Source organism: Emydura macquarii, unplaced genomic scaffold, assembly GCF_026122565.2.
Source record: "Emydura macquarii macquarii isolate MOO-44397 ecotype Brisbane River unplaced genomic scaffold, CSIRO-AGI_Emac_v2 contig_1253, whole genome shotgun sequence".
Lineage (NCBI taxonomy): Eukaryota > Metazoa > Chordata > Testudines > Chelidae > Emydura > Emydura macquarii.
The window spans coordinates 94693718-94707051 of NW_027131390.1; the positions used below are offsets into that span (position 1 = coordinate 94693718).

The following is a 13334-nucleotide window of genomic DNA, read 5'->3' on the forward strand; positions in this document are numbered from 1 at the left end:
ACTGCTGCTGCCAGTACTACCACTTCCATGTAGTCTGGCATCTTTCACCAGCACTAAATTCAACTAATGTTAAAAATTTCATAGATGCTTAGATTTTAAGACCACAAGAAATGATTATAAATCATTTAGTCCAACACCCTGCAAAATTCAGGCCACAAAGTTTCACCCAGTAACTTCTGCATCAAGCCCATAACTTCTGCTTGAGCCAGAGCATCTCTTTTTGAAAGGTACCCAATCTTGATTTAAAGACTTACAGTGATGGAGAAGCTATCACATTCCCAGGTAAGTTGTTCTAATCGTTAATTACTCACACTGTTAAAAATTTGCACCTTCTTTCTAGTCTTCATTTGGCTTGACAACAGCTTCAAGCCATGACAACTGAAAGGCAACTCTTGGACTGAGACTACTGCCTCTCATGCTGTCTCATTGTTTCTTGGTGCCCCCCTCCTGTTTGTTGTATTCACTTCTTGTTTCTTGTCAGATATTTAGACTGTAAGCCCTTTGCAACAAGGACAATTTTTGTACAGTGCCTAGCAAAATGGGGCCCTGATGAATGACTGAGGTTCCTAGGGACTACTGTCATTGAAATTAATAATAGCCATTGGATTTTGTTATGTCTTTGCCTGTTAGATTGAAGAGCCCTCCACTACTAGAAATTTTCTCCCTTTGTAGTCACTGCTAGACTGTGATTAAGTCTAAATTTAACCTTCCGTTTAGTTTATCCAGGAGCGTTAGCTTCTCAAGTTTAAAAAATTACCTTAACTTTAAAAAGTTACCTAAACAGGGAAGGACAGTTAAAAAATTGTTTTCAGTGGAGAGGGAGAGGGAATTGTCCATCTCAGCAGCATCTAAAATGGCTTCTAAGGTCACAACTGCTTCAAGATTAACTAAACTTTTTCACCAATAAATATAAAATCAGTCACTAACATAACAAGTGTAGTTTTAAAAGAGAAACAGCACAAAACAGCTGTTTCAATGAAGACTGTGTGGATCAAGCATCGTGATAAAAACAACTACTGAAACATGGCTGTAGTATACAGCTTGGCTAGCATAGTTCTCAAGGGCAAAATACATTATCCTCACTGATCAAGCCAATCACAGCTACAGTAGTATTCTTAGCCCAGTAATAACAAGGCCTATGAATTTGGCGCTCACATACCTAACTATATAACACCCACTCCCAGGGTAAGACAGAAGTCCACAAAAAGGGAGAATGTTCGACAGTTTGAAAAGAAGAGTAGAAAAATCAAGCCCTGACATTTAATTTAAACCTTTTTTTAAAAAAATGTTTTCAGAAACATTGTATAAATTTATTTTGTAATGATATGAAGTGGAAGGATGTTAAAATGTTGAGTACATTCTGATGCTTTAAAATAACATTGGCCAGATTGTTTCTAGCACCAGGGATCTATTTTCCCGTTAATATTCACATATAATTCCCATTACAGTTGAAGTGCAGTTATTGTCAGGAAATGACTTTAAAACGGACACCTTGCATTCCACATACCTTTCTCCTCCACAACTGGCATACAAACGTAACTCTGTTCTTGAGTTAATTTAGATGTTTTCTTGCTGTCAATAATGCTGGGTCAACTTGGCACCCCAAAACTCAGGTGGCATTTTCTGATTAAAAAAAATTTTTTTTTCTTAAATCACCACCACCAACTAAAACAATTCTGGAATAAGAATCCATTCCTCAGATTCTAGCACTAGTGTCTTGGTTGTGCATTGGAGTATCCTCCAACAGATTGCAGAGTGATAGCAGAACTGTTCTTGGAAGGCTGCTTTTGCCTAGTACGTCTTTCCTTGGTCACTCTTCTCACTTATAAGGAAGAGCCAGAAGATGTAGAGTAGTGTACCCTGTTGCCTCACTCCTTCCTGGACTCCAAATAGTTTTGTTGAGACCACAAATCCTGCTTACACCTGCACTGTTGAACCCATGTCAAATCTGTTGCCAGAGAAACCTTGGAAACCAACGGAGGTTAGGGAAGGATTTGTTTCTTGATGAGCAAAGCAGAAACAAAAAAAAGAAGAGTAGCTATACTAGTTATGTGGTACTGATAAGAAGAAGAGGTAGTGTTTGTAAACTCAGCACATGCTTTTTGTAGACACAAAGGCGCATGTTTCTCCTCTCAGTTCCACAGATAAAGCTCCCTCTGAAGTCAGTGGAATTTACACCCATATAACTTGAAGCAGGCTTTGGCCCATATTGACAACATCAATGAGCAAGTTTGAGAGATGCTTTGCTTACTGTAACTACATCTGAAGTGGAATCACATATGGAAAAAAAGAACAAGCCTCAAGACCTGCGGTTCAACACCAAAAACTTTTAAATTAGTTACAGCAATGTACTAATTTTTGCACAGCCAAGTAAAAATATTACACTGGGATGCTGATCCTGCAATCATTCATCAGTAAATTTGTAAACATAAGTAGTCCTACTGAACTCATAACATAGATAAGTGGATGCTGAATTAAGACACAGGTCAGTTGTTAGAGCACAGGACAGCCAGCATTTAAAAATGTTTAAATATGCCACGTCAACCATACAAGATCACATCTAAGACTCTTGCAAGCTAAGGTGTTTCTGGTGAAAGCTCTCAACACACATCAGATTAATGAAAAACAAAAAAGATATCAAAATTAAGTTAATTCAAAACATTTTAATATAATTTACCTGGGATTGTTTTTTAGTGTATTTACTAAAAATTCATGTAGATCTATGCCAGTTGAATCTGTGTATTCTTGGCTGGAATCTAAAAAAGAACCCAAACACAAAACATAACATTATCTTTTTAACAATGTGCTCGTTCTTTAAACACATTGTTCATATTACATTTTTAAGGTATTGTTCAAATAAGTGAATAACTAAACTTGGGAATCCAGTAAGTCTAACATTTAGATGCATACCACCATGCTGATCAGCAGATTGGACCATTCCCAACTTGGTAAACTCAGCCTACCAAAAGCTAAGAAGAGCTCTGTGTAACTCGAAAGCTTGTTTCTTTCATCAAGAGAAGTTGGTCCAAAAAAAGACCCACCCTGTCTCTCTAATACCTGAGGAAAAGACATACAAGCAACAAAGTCTCATCTTGCAGATCCAATGTAGAATCATAGGTTTTATTGTCACTACTGTCAGTCCGCAGAAGTAACTGTATATTTTCAAGCATTACAGATTTGCTCTAGGTGACATGTAATACTTTATAATGTACAAGTCTAACCTTTGTGATGCATGTTTTATTCCTGTATTGTTACAAACTCACATTTGGTGCAGCTTTCCTTCAGTGGAACTATATATTAGAGAGACACCCTCTGTGACTTCTCTTCAACAACTTCCAAGTATCTCCTCACTAGACTGAACATTTCAGGTTCTTCTGATTCCTGCTGTTTTCAATCTATTAGTTGGAGTGCCTATGCTTTGTGCCTCAGAATAGATGACACACAAAGAAATTAATCTATCTTGTACTGGGCCATGTACTGGCACCCATCACTGCAACATCTGAGCACCTCTAAGGCCTGGTTTGCCCCTAGTGGTCAGTGAAGGGGCCTTCACTGCCAATGTTCTCCTGGCAGCCAGGAAAGGGTTGCCACCCACAGTCCATGGAGAAAGAGTACACAAAAGTTCTGTTACTGGGAGTAGTAGCGAGACCAGGAGATCTCTGTTCTGAGGTGGGTGGTGATGTGGACAACTACGGAATTCACTACAGTGTTCTCTGCTCAGAGAGGTGAGAGTTGAAGCCCCCGGCCACCTGAAGGCAGAGCACTGGGACTGGGAGCCATCAGTGTAATCAAAGAGAAGTACCAGCAGGCCCCTTCACCAGCCCAGGAGACCGCTTGTGTTGGCGGCCCATGCCATTACCCCTACCCCAACAAACATTAATAGGTTACAACAGAAAGGGGCCACGGTGCAGAAATACGAGCCAAAGGGACAGAGAGAGAGACCTTAAAGTCCTGGAGTGCCTTAATCCCGCCTGCTCTCAAATGCTCTTGAAAACAAGACACCACATTTCCAGGGGCATTCCTGGTAAAACATTTATAAGGTTGAAAAACGATTTACTTTTTATTTTTTGTTCTTTTGGTAAGTTTGTTTAATTATCAGTTTTTAAGTGATAACAATTTAATGATCATCTATGGGAAACTGAACCCTAACATTAGGCAAGTTTCTATTTTCAGTGCACTTTAGCTTGTAAAGTGTTTAAGCTCACTAAATGACATGTAACTAGATAGACTTAAAACAGGTGCCTATCTCCACTATTCTACTACTACTTTAACTCCCCATCATCATTTTGAAGAGAATAATTTCTTTAGGGAACATATTAAATGATAAACACACTGATTAAGTTAAAAGAACATCATGGTATGGCTTTCCCCACCCTGCCACCACCCAAAACTTGATTTCAAACTTTGAGGACCAAAAAACCTCAGTTAACTCCTGCATTTCAACTATTTACATTTGTGTGAACTTCTGATTTCCAACAAGGACACGAGGCACTGAAATACCACAAGAAAGGGTTCTATGGGTTTGAAGTATATGGTAAATAATTACTAGAAATATCATTTTAAAAAATCCTGGTTTTATTGCATTTATAGCACAATTTGTTTGATTCAAGATGTTTGGAGAAGTGTTTTTGGGTAACTTATTTGAACAAAAGCTGACCTAAAACTTAACAGTGGTTCCCAACCTTTTCGGCTCGAGGGCCACAGATATCATTTTTAAAACCATGAAGAGCCACCAGTCTCCGCCATGCTCCCTGCTACAGCCAGGGGGAGGGCAATGCTGATCTTCCATCCCCTTGTCTGCAGCAAGGAGCCTGCACCTGTCTTTTAGCCCCATGGAAACACACTCCGCGTAGGTCCTTAGGCAGCTGCTCCCTTCTGCAGCCAGCAGGAGAGGACCTGCTGGACACTTTGAAAGACCCTGCAGGCCACTTTTGGTCCCCAGGCCACAGGCTGGGAACCACTGACTTAACATATATACTCTAAGTTTTGCCCTTTAATGATGTGTTCTGCACCATGGATGGGAACAAATCTGTATTATTTTTGCATATCTGCTATCTCAGTTATCCTCTAACAGTTTTTGGTAAACTGAAAAGAATATCTCATCCTTAACAAATCAGTCCACAGCTCTGTCAATGTTCAGGATGTTTTTACTTTCTGTTATTGACATACTCCCATTTTCATTTCAAAGACCTTAGAAACCCTTTTTCTTTTAGGTACCTCTCAAAAAGCAATTCCAAATTTCAGTAAGAATATTGGCTTCTTATTAACATGGAGAAGAAGTGGTGCTATGTGACACCTCCTTCCTCATTTGCTTCTCCCATACAAAATCAGGGCATGTCAGCCCCCAAACTCATGGGAGTAGGAAGAGTGCTCCCTCATACTGTTCCTTTAGAATCAACTATCCCAAAAGGTAAGTGGGGATACAGTATGCCCCACCATCTCTATGCCAGCCTGCATAAATGGTCAGGTGAGGGAGGGAAGGATGTCTGTTGTAGCATGTACTCTTTCTCCTGCAAACTGGGAAGCACCGCAAGAGATTGTACCTCCTGAAATGTATTCCCTCTCCCTGCCTCAATAAGAGATTTTTTTTTCTTATTTTAAAAAAATGAGGTAAATTTCAATTACATCTTGGAAGGTTAAAATCAAATTATTTTCTCACTGAATTTTCCCTCCACATATTATGTACACATACTAGCTTCTTAATATTGGGATTCTGGCAATGAATGACATTTATGCATTTATTTCCAAACACACGAAGAATTACACTGTCCACAAATAGATACACTGAAAGAGTAGGTCAAATTTAGGCTTAGCAGTCCTCTCTCTCTCTCTAAATTGAAGAGTAAATTCCATCCATTTCTCACCAGCACCATAAAAAATTAAGGAGAGGGGATCTGATGTTCACCTTAGTGCAAATGTTAGTGCATCAAAAGTTATTCGTGTTGTGTTGTGTTTACACACAGGAACTGTGCATGCACAAGCAGACCCTGCAGTGAGGTTCCAAAGAAGAATCAGGCCTGAAATCTTTGCTAAAAAACTATATGCATTTGACTTTCAATAAAGCAGAATTATTCACAGTAATTATTCCAAAGTCACTCAAAGTTATTAATATGGACAATTAGATAGAGTACTTAAAATATAATTTAAAAGCAGAGCGATAACAAACCTCTTGATAACATTTTTCTGGACAATTTATCACTGGATTTTTCCTTTTCTGTTTCATCTTTGGCGGGCTTCTCTTCTTTCTCAAAAGACTGCGTTAACTGGATCTGAATTTTCTCCTGTTGAAAAGTAAGATCAGTCATAACGGAAACTATTTTAAGCGAGCTATGGCTGTACCAGAAAATTGCTCTGCAACATGTTCGTTGATAATGGAAAAGTAATCAGTGTAATCATTGTCTTCATATCCTCTTAGAATCAGAGAATCCACTTGAAACAAACTTATCAAAATGTATAGAGAAAATATGGAAAGTAGATGTATTTTAATATTTTATAGCACCCGTACACTTCAAGGACATATTCCATTTCAAGATTATATTAAAGTGTTCTAAGTGTTCACTCTTCATTGCCAGCTTTCACATCTCTGCCTCTTCTAAGAAACCCCAGTGAGAATGCTAAATTAGCTTTCATAGTGCAACACCAATGACGAAAACTTCCTATACAAATAGATTCAAAGGCGGACCAGCTCTCCCAATATCACCAACAAGTTATTTACATTTTTTTAATAGTTTACTGTATTAAGATAACAGGAAATCTGACAAATGTTATTTATGCATAGAATTTTTAAGCTTAACATAGGTTTGCTAGAAAAGTATATTTCCACTTAATCCATCCCAAAATCCAAATTTATTTATACAACTAGATACACTATCAAAGACAATCACTATCCTCTGAAGAGAACACAAAAGTTTCCTTTTTAATTTAATCTAATTTAGAGACCATGCCTACGGGTGATAGGATACCTTGGCCTTCATACCTGTTTAATCTCTGCTGAGGCTGACAGTAACAGTTTAAAAAATATTTTGTGTATGATGACATTTGCATACTAGCAACTAATTTTCCTTTTTCTCATTTCTACAAAAAGTGGCATTGCTATGCATTTTCAACATTTTAAAATTAATAGGTCCAATGAACATCTAGACTGTCTGAAAACCAACAATATATATATAAATTCTGAATTGTTCTAATTACCTACTGTACATGCTATTTTTCTATAGATATGTGAAGGTCTGTATTTGCCACTACTAATACAAATATTTTGCTCCTCCATGTATTCATGTTTTAGTCAAAAAAGAGACATTTAGCTGAAAACCTGTAGTATTCAATACAAAAATCTTCTCTCTCAGTTCACTGTAAACTTTAATATAGTATGAATACGCAATCATTTCATTCCCATTCATTTGGGCTAAAAACACTGGTGGCTCTTCAGTTATCTATTTTGTTGTCTTTATGTTAATTTATGGAAAAAAACCAGATAATTTCTCACTAGGAAACTGGGTCTGCATGACTTGGATCCACCCCTATATGCTATTCCACTTCCTTTTGTAAGTCTGGATTGTATCAGGAGGTAGAAAAAGAATTTTCACAACACCATTTCCCCCCCATTAACTTCACCAAGTTTCATCTGACAATTGATCACTCTAAACTCATCCCAAGAGAAAGTGTACAACAATAGTTTAAAAATCTGGATTAATAAATCAACTTTGTTTAATATCTTTCCTAGCAATGTCCTATAACAATGGAGAATGGTAAAAAGAATGCCCTATCTGAATGCATGCATTTTTTCTACCATCATTGATCCTCCAGGATTGTGATGGAAAGCTTCCTGTGCTTTCTATTTTGTGTGCTACAAAGGCTTAAGAGTCTAATGAAGTATGACCTACTTGCCTGGAAAATCTATTTTTAGCTTTTTTCCCCAAGGTATGGCTTTGTGTGCTTTAGTCTGTCAGTGTGAGGATATTTATTCTAGGTATGTTCCATTAACAGACTCCTCACTGAAATTCAAATAGAACTTTCCCACCAGAGCTTTTCATTCACTTGTCTGTTCACATACATGGAGGGGTTAGTCATTTCCACTGTTAACAGCCATCCAAGTTACCCAGCTTGTAAAGTATCCTAAAAATTATCCTCACTTCCTGGGTCCTGAAGAGCTAAAGAATTTGACTTAAAAGGATCCGTGGCCTGGTCTCAGCTTTCCCCCACAACCTCTGGAATTAATAACCATGAATGGTGACCCAGTGAAAAAAATCCAGACTACTGAGTGAACATATAAAATAGTTCTTGTCTTTCCTATATTCTTCCTTTGTGCTTTTTTGTTTTCCTAAACAAAACGTTCTTTAAAGGAGAAAAAGCTAAAACCCTGTTCAGAGACCATGATGGACTCATAGGCAAATAAATTATTAAGATAGAAACAGTCTTCTCTTTATGAAGTTGATGGTTATCTTTTTTTCCCATGGAGTCCACATACAATCCTAGAGCATACAATTTATGAAAAAAAGTAGCTGTTCACTTGCCATCATTCGTCTAGATAAGGAATTATATCTTTGTAAATACCTTGTAACATAAAAGACCAAATTGAAAGGTATAATACTAAATGTCAATCTCTGGAACTCACTGCTTCATTTACAACTTCCATCATACAATATTAAAAATTCCAAATTTTATATTTGTATAATATAATAGAGATTCATAAATTGTATTTCTATAACATTTCTCATCTGCTGCAATTGCTTTAAGGAGTAATAAACAGAAGGACAAGTGCCTCAGCTTTGGTGGCAAGCCCTCCCTCACAGCCAATGCCTTTTACAACTCGCAAACTATCACCTGGCTAGGACATTGGTCGTATCAAAGTCCACATTATAACATAATTCATTGCATATGAAGATAACAACCTAGACTAACATGGAATAATACTAATCCCACTTCCTTCCCCAGACTGGAAAGACTGGTAAAGTAAACCATCTAAGTTGTACACTCTAGCACTGTTTCTTTAGCCTTATCTTTTCTGCATGAAACCCCCCCCCAATTTTCTTATCCATTTTTCAAGTAAATATTACTCTTAAGCGATATGGATATTTAAAACCAACACAAGTTAGCATGGCTACATCCAGCTTTAGGACAATAACTATTTTTGTTATTGTCTTTAGGGACGTTACATGTTTTGGAAAGAATTTGGAAGTTATCACATGTAATAATTATGAACAGAAAGTACTTAATGTCATGATGCATGGTGATCTGCTCCTTGAATTAAGCAGTAACCTACGTTAAGTATACTTCAATCTGAAAAGATAAAACTAGAATCATAATGGACTTTACAATAAGGAAAAAGTGCTTTAATCTCAATTGCCAGGGGGACTCTACTACTACTTCCCGCAGATTCATGGATGAGGGCTGAAGGGGAGAAAGGCAATATTGTTCAGGATCAGTCATTATCTCAGTGCCGTCAGAAATCAGGGAGTATTTTTAAAGTACAATGAACCAAAGGAGCTCCTTGGACTAGTCTGTAGATGTGGAACATCACCTTTTCCCCCTCCATTTACAGTCATTAATAGCCAGTTTCGGCCCTCTAGTCTCTTCCAAAAGGGGGGGGGGGTGAGCGAAGTGAGGAAGTTGTGTGCAATCAGCCATTTAGAAAGGCAGCATGAAGACTGAGAACAACAGAATGAGGAAGTAGGTTGGCAAGAGAATGGTATGAAAATTGGTAGTGCATCCCAATAGGCAGTTTTACCCACTATAAGAGGGGCTAGAACACTTTAACTTACAATTCAGATTGATGTATATGCACAAAGAGAAGTAAAAAAAAAATATTTTCTGGGAATTTCCTCTCTTATGGACTTCACATCCAGCAGTTTGTACAGTGGCCTCCCTCTTCTGTCCTAGGAATTTGGAGGCAGGTCAGACTTTTGGGTTGGACTTAGGTCCCTTTGTGGAAACACAATCCAGAGTTATCTGCCTCCAATTGGAGAAATCAGGCTTGTTTCTTGTTTGGTTCTGTTTTTTAATCAAAGTTTTTATCCTTAAAAATTCTTCTAGAAAACTTATTTTTTTCCTGCAAATGGAATCTTGAGTCAACTGACTTCCTTTAACAAAGTTGCAGGAAAACTGTTCCATGAAGTTTGAGAGGGTGAGTTTGTGGTTCATGTCAGTTGCTTTCTCCATGCTGCTCCAAGATTAATAGATTTTAAGGATAGAAGGGATTATTATGATAATTTAGTCTGACCACCTGCATAAAACAGTCCACAGAATTTCACCAAATGATTTCAGCATCAAGCCTATAACTTCTGGTTGAGCTACAGAGTATCTTTTAGAAAGTAATCCACTCTGATTTTAAAAATAGTCAAGTGACTAAGAATCCATCATTGCATTATGTAAATAGTTCCAGTAGTTAATTATCCTTAATGTTAAAATTTGCACTTTATTTCTAATCTGAATTTGTCTAGCTTCAACTTCCTGCTATTGCATTTTGTTATGTCTGTGTCTCCTTGGTTAAACAGCCTTCTATTATCAGAAATATTTTCCCCATCTAAGTACTTACTGACTATGATTAAAACACTGTTTTACCTATTCCTTTGTAAACTAAATAAATTGAGTTTCTTTCATCTCTCAGTAAAGCAGGCTCTCCAGACCTTGAATAATTCTTGTAGCTTTTTTCTGAACCTTTTCCAGATTGTCAACCTCAATTTTAATAGTCTGGACACTGTATTCTAGTAATATTCTTACTGATACTGTATACAATGGTAATACTATCTTCCTACTTCAACTTGATATCCTCCTCCTTATACATCCAAGGATTGAATTTGCTCTCTTAGCCACCAGTTTGTTATCCTCCACAAGTCCTAAATCCTTTTCTGAATCATTGCTTTCTAAAATAACCCCTCATCCTGTAAGTGTGACATGTATGTCTGTTTACTAGATACATGACTTTGCATTTAGCTGTATTAATACACACTATGCTCAAAATGAGCCAAGATTATCATGCGATCCAGATTGCTCCATATAACTGACCTGTCCTTTTAATTATTTATCACTTCATGAATCTGTTTCATCTGCAAACTTTACCAGCAGTGATTTTAGGTTTTCTTCCAAATTATTGATAAAAATATTGAATACCATCAGGTCAAGAATAGACCCTCTGAGGGACCCTTGTAGAAATAGACCTATTAAATAATGGCTGCCCATTTACAATTACTTTTTTGTATCAGTTAGACAGTTTTTAATCCACTGAATGTATGTTTTGTTTAGTGCTTTTTTATTTTCATTTTAAAATCAGAATGTCATGTCACAAGCTTTATTGAAGTTTAAATGTATTATGTCAATAGTTACCTTTGTCAACTAAGCTTCTAATCTCATTAAAAACTGTATCAAGCTTCTTTTGACAAGACCTACTTTCCTTAAATCCATGTTGATTGGCATAAATTATGCTGCCATCTTTTATTTCTTTACTTTTTTGAATACTGTGCCACTCTTTACAAGAATTTGCATGGGATCAATGTCAAGCAAGCTGGTCTACAGTTATCAGGATCATCCAATGAACCCTTTTAAAATATTGACATAACTTCAGCTTCTTCCAAATCCTCTGGAGCTTCCCCAATATTCCAAGATTTGTTAAATATCAACATCAATGGCTCAGAGAGCGATTTTGTAGATTTAAAAGTCTTGGATGGTAATTATTTGGTCCTACAAAACAAAGATTCTTAAACTTTGACAGTTTCTGTTGAACATCCTCTCAAGCTACTGCTGGAAGAGAAAGTATTTCATTATGACCGTAAACGGTGAATAAACTGTCCAGCTTCTTTCCAAATACAGAACAGATATTTCTCAAACACTTCTATTTGTGCATCATTATCACTTTTAACATCTTTATCTGTAACAGACACTAAATATTACTAGTATTTCTTTTGTTCCTCATAGTAAAAAAATTCCACTTTAGTGTCCCCTTAATCTTACCAGCCATAGATTATTTTTTAACTAATACCTTTAGCTTTCCTTATCTGTCTACATTTCATGATGGCTGAAAATAAGAGAAGTAAGGGAAAGTCAAGAAGTGCACTGCTTGTGCTTTACCATTACATCTCCACATCACAATGACAATCCGCACAATCAGCCTGGATCCAGAGAAGGAGAAAAGCTCATGCAACTGGAGGAGGGCTGGGTCCTACACACTGACTTGAAGAGAACAGATCCTGCTACTAACAAGGTGGGCAGGCATGGCCATACCAAGAACCTGTGCCTCCTCCAGAGTGAAAAGTTCTGCTAGAAGAGGCTGAAGAGAATGAGGTGTAGCAAGGTGAAGCAGCAACATTGGAGCTGCTCTCTCCAATGGCACAAAGCACAGCAGATCCAGTATAACCTTGGTACCTCCTCAAAGGCTGATCACACAGACTTCACCTTCCCAGGTTAGGGTAACTGAACTCAACAACTGGGAGAAAGTGAGGTTACTTACCTTGTACGGTAGTTGGAGCTCTTTGAGACATTTTGTCCCTATGGTGTGCCACATGAAAATAATATGCACATGCGCACCTGTGCATTTTGATTGGAGATTTTTGTTAGCAGTGTCTATGCCATTTGTCTCCTCATGCTCTGCCATGCCACTCCAGTTCCTTCTTAACCTCAGAGCCTGGAAGGACACCAAAGTAGAGGGGAAAGGAGGGTGGGTGATGGGGCATCCACAGAGACAAAATATCTTGCAGAACTGCAGTTACTGTACAAGATAAGTAACCTCTCCATCTGAATTATTATCCCTATGGGTGCTGCATGTGAGAAGACTCCTGAGCAGTACATCAGTGCAGAAGAGAGTACTGAGGAAGCAAATTCAGTACTAAGTGTAAAATAGCTTCACCAGAGGCTGTGTCTGCTCTGGAGGCATGCACTAAGGCATAGGAAAGTGTGTGAATGGAAGACCAGAGGGCTGCTTTTTAAGTGTCCTTGATGGGTAGCTTCCTAAGGAGGGCTATGAAGCCCAGTTAGACAGTCATTGGGTGGAAACAGACTGAACTCTCAGCAAAGGAAATGAAGAACTTGGGGGAGACCATGAAGGATCTCCTGAAGGATCTTGTGAAGGTCCTGAGCAGGTGGAAGGCCAGAGCTCTTCTCACATCATAATAATGGAGGCTGGCTTCTTCCCTTGAAGAGGGAGACTTGGGGTAAAACACTGTCAGTTCAATGTCCTGATTGATATGGAACTGGTGAAACTATAGGGAGGAAATGAAGGTGGGGGTGCAACATCTCTGTCAGGATAGAACACAATCAACAGTTCATGAGCCATGAGGGGTCCCAGTTCCCCTATCCTTCTGGCCAAAGTGATCACCGCAAGCAATGAAGTTTTGAAAGATGGA

General features: G+C 37.9%; 1 protein-coding gene across 3 annotated transcripts in view; it reads right to left on the reverse strand.

The window, feature by feature from the left end:
- R3HDM1 (R3H domain containing 1) overlaps positions 1-13334 on the reverse strand; it is a 118735-nt gene that overhangs the window by 88604 nt on the left and 16797 nt on the right. For all 3 annotated transcript variants that reach the window (XM_067549525.1, XM_067549524.1, XM_067549526.1), the window contains 2 exons: positions 6167-6281; positions 2678-2756 (listed from right to left, as the gene is read on the reverse strand). In XM_067549525.1, the coding sequence (XP_067405626.1) occupies positions 2678-2756; positions 6167-6281 (194 nt within the window). The remainder of the gene's footprint in view (positions 1-2677; positions 2757-6166; positions 6282-13334) is intronic.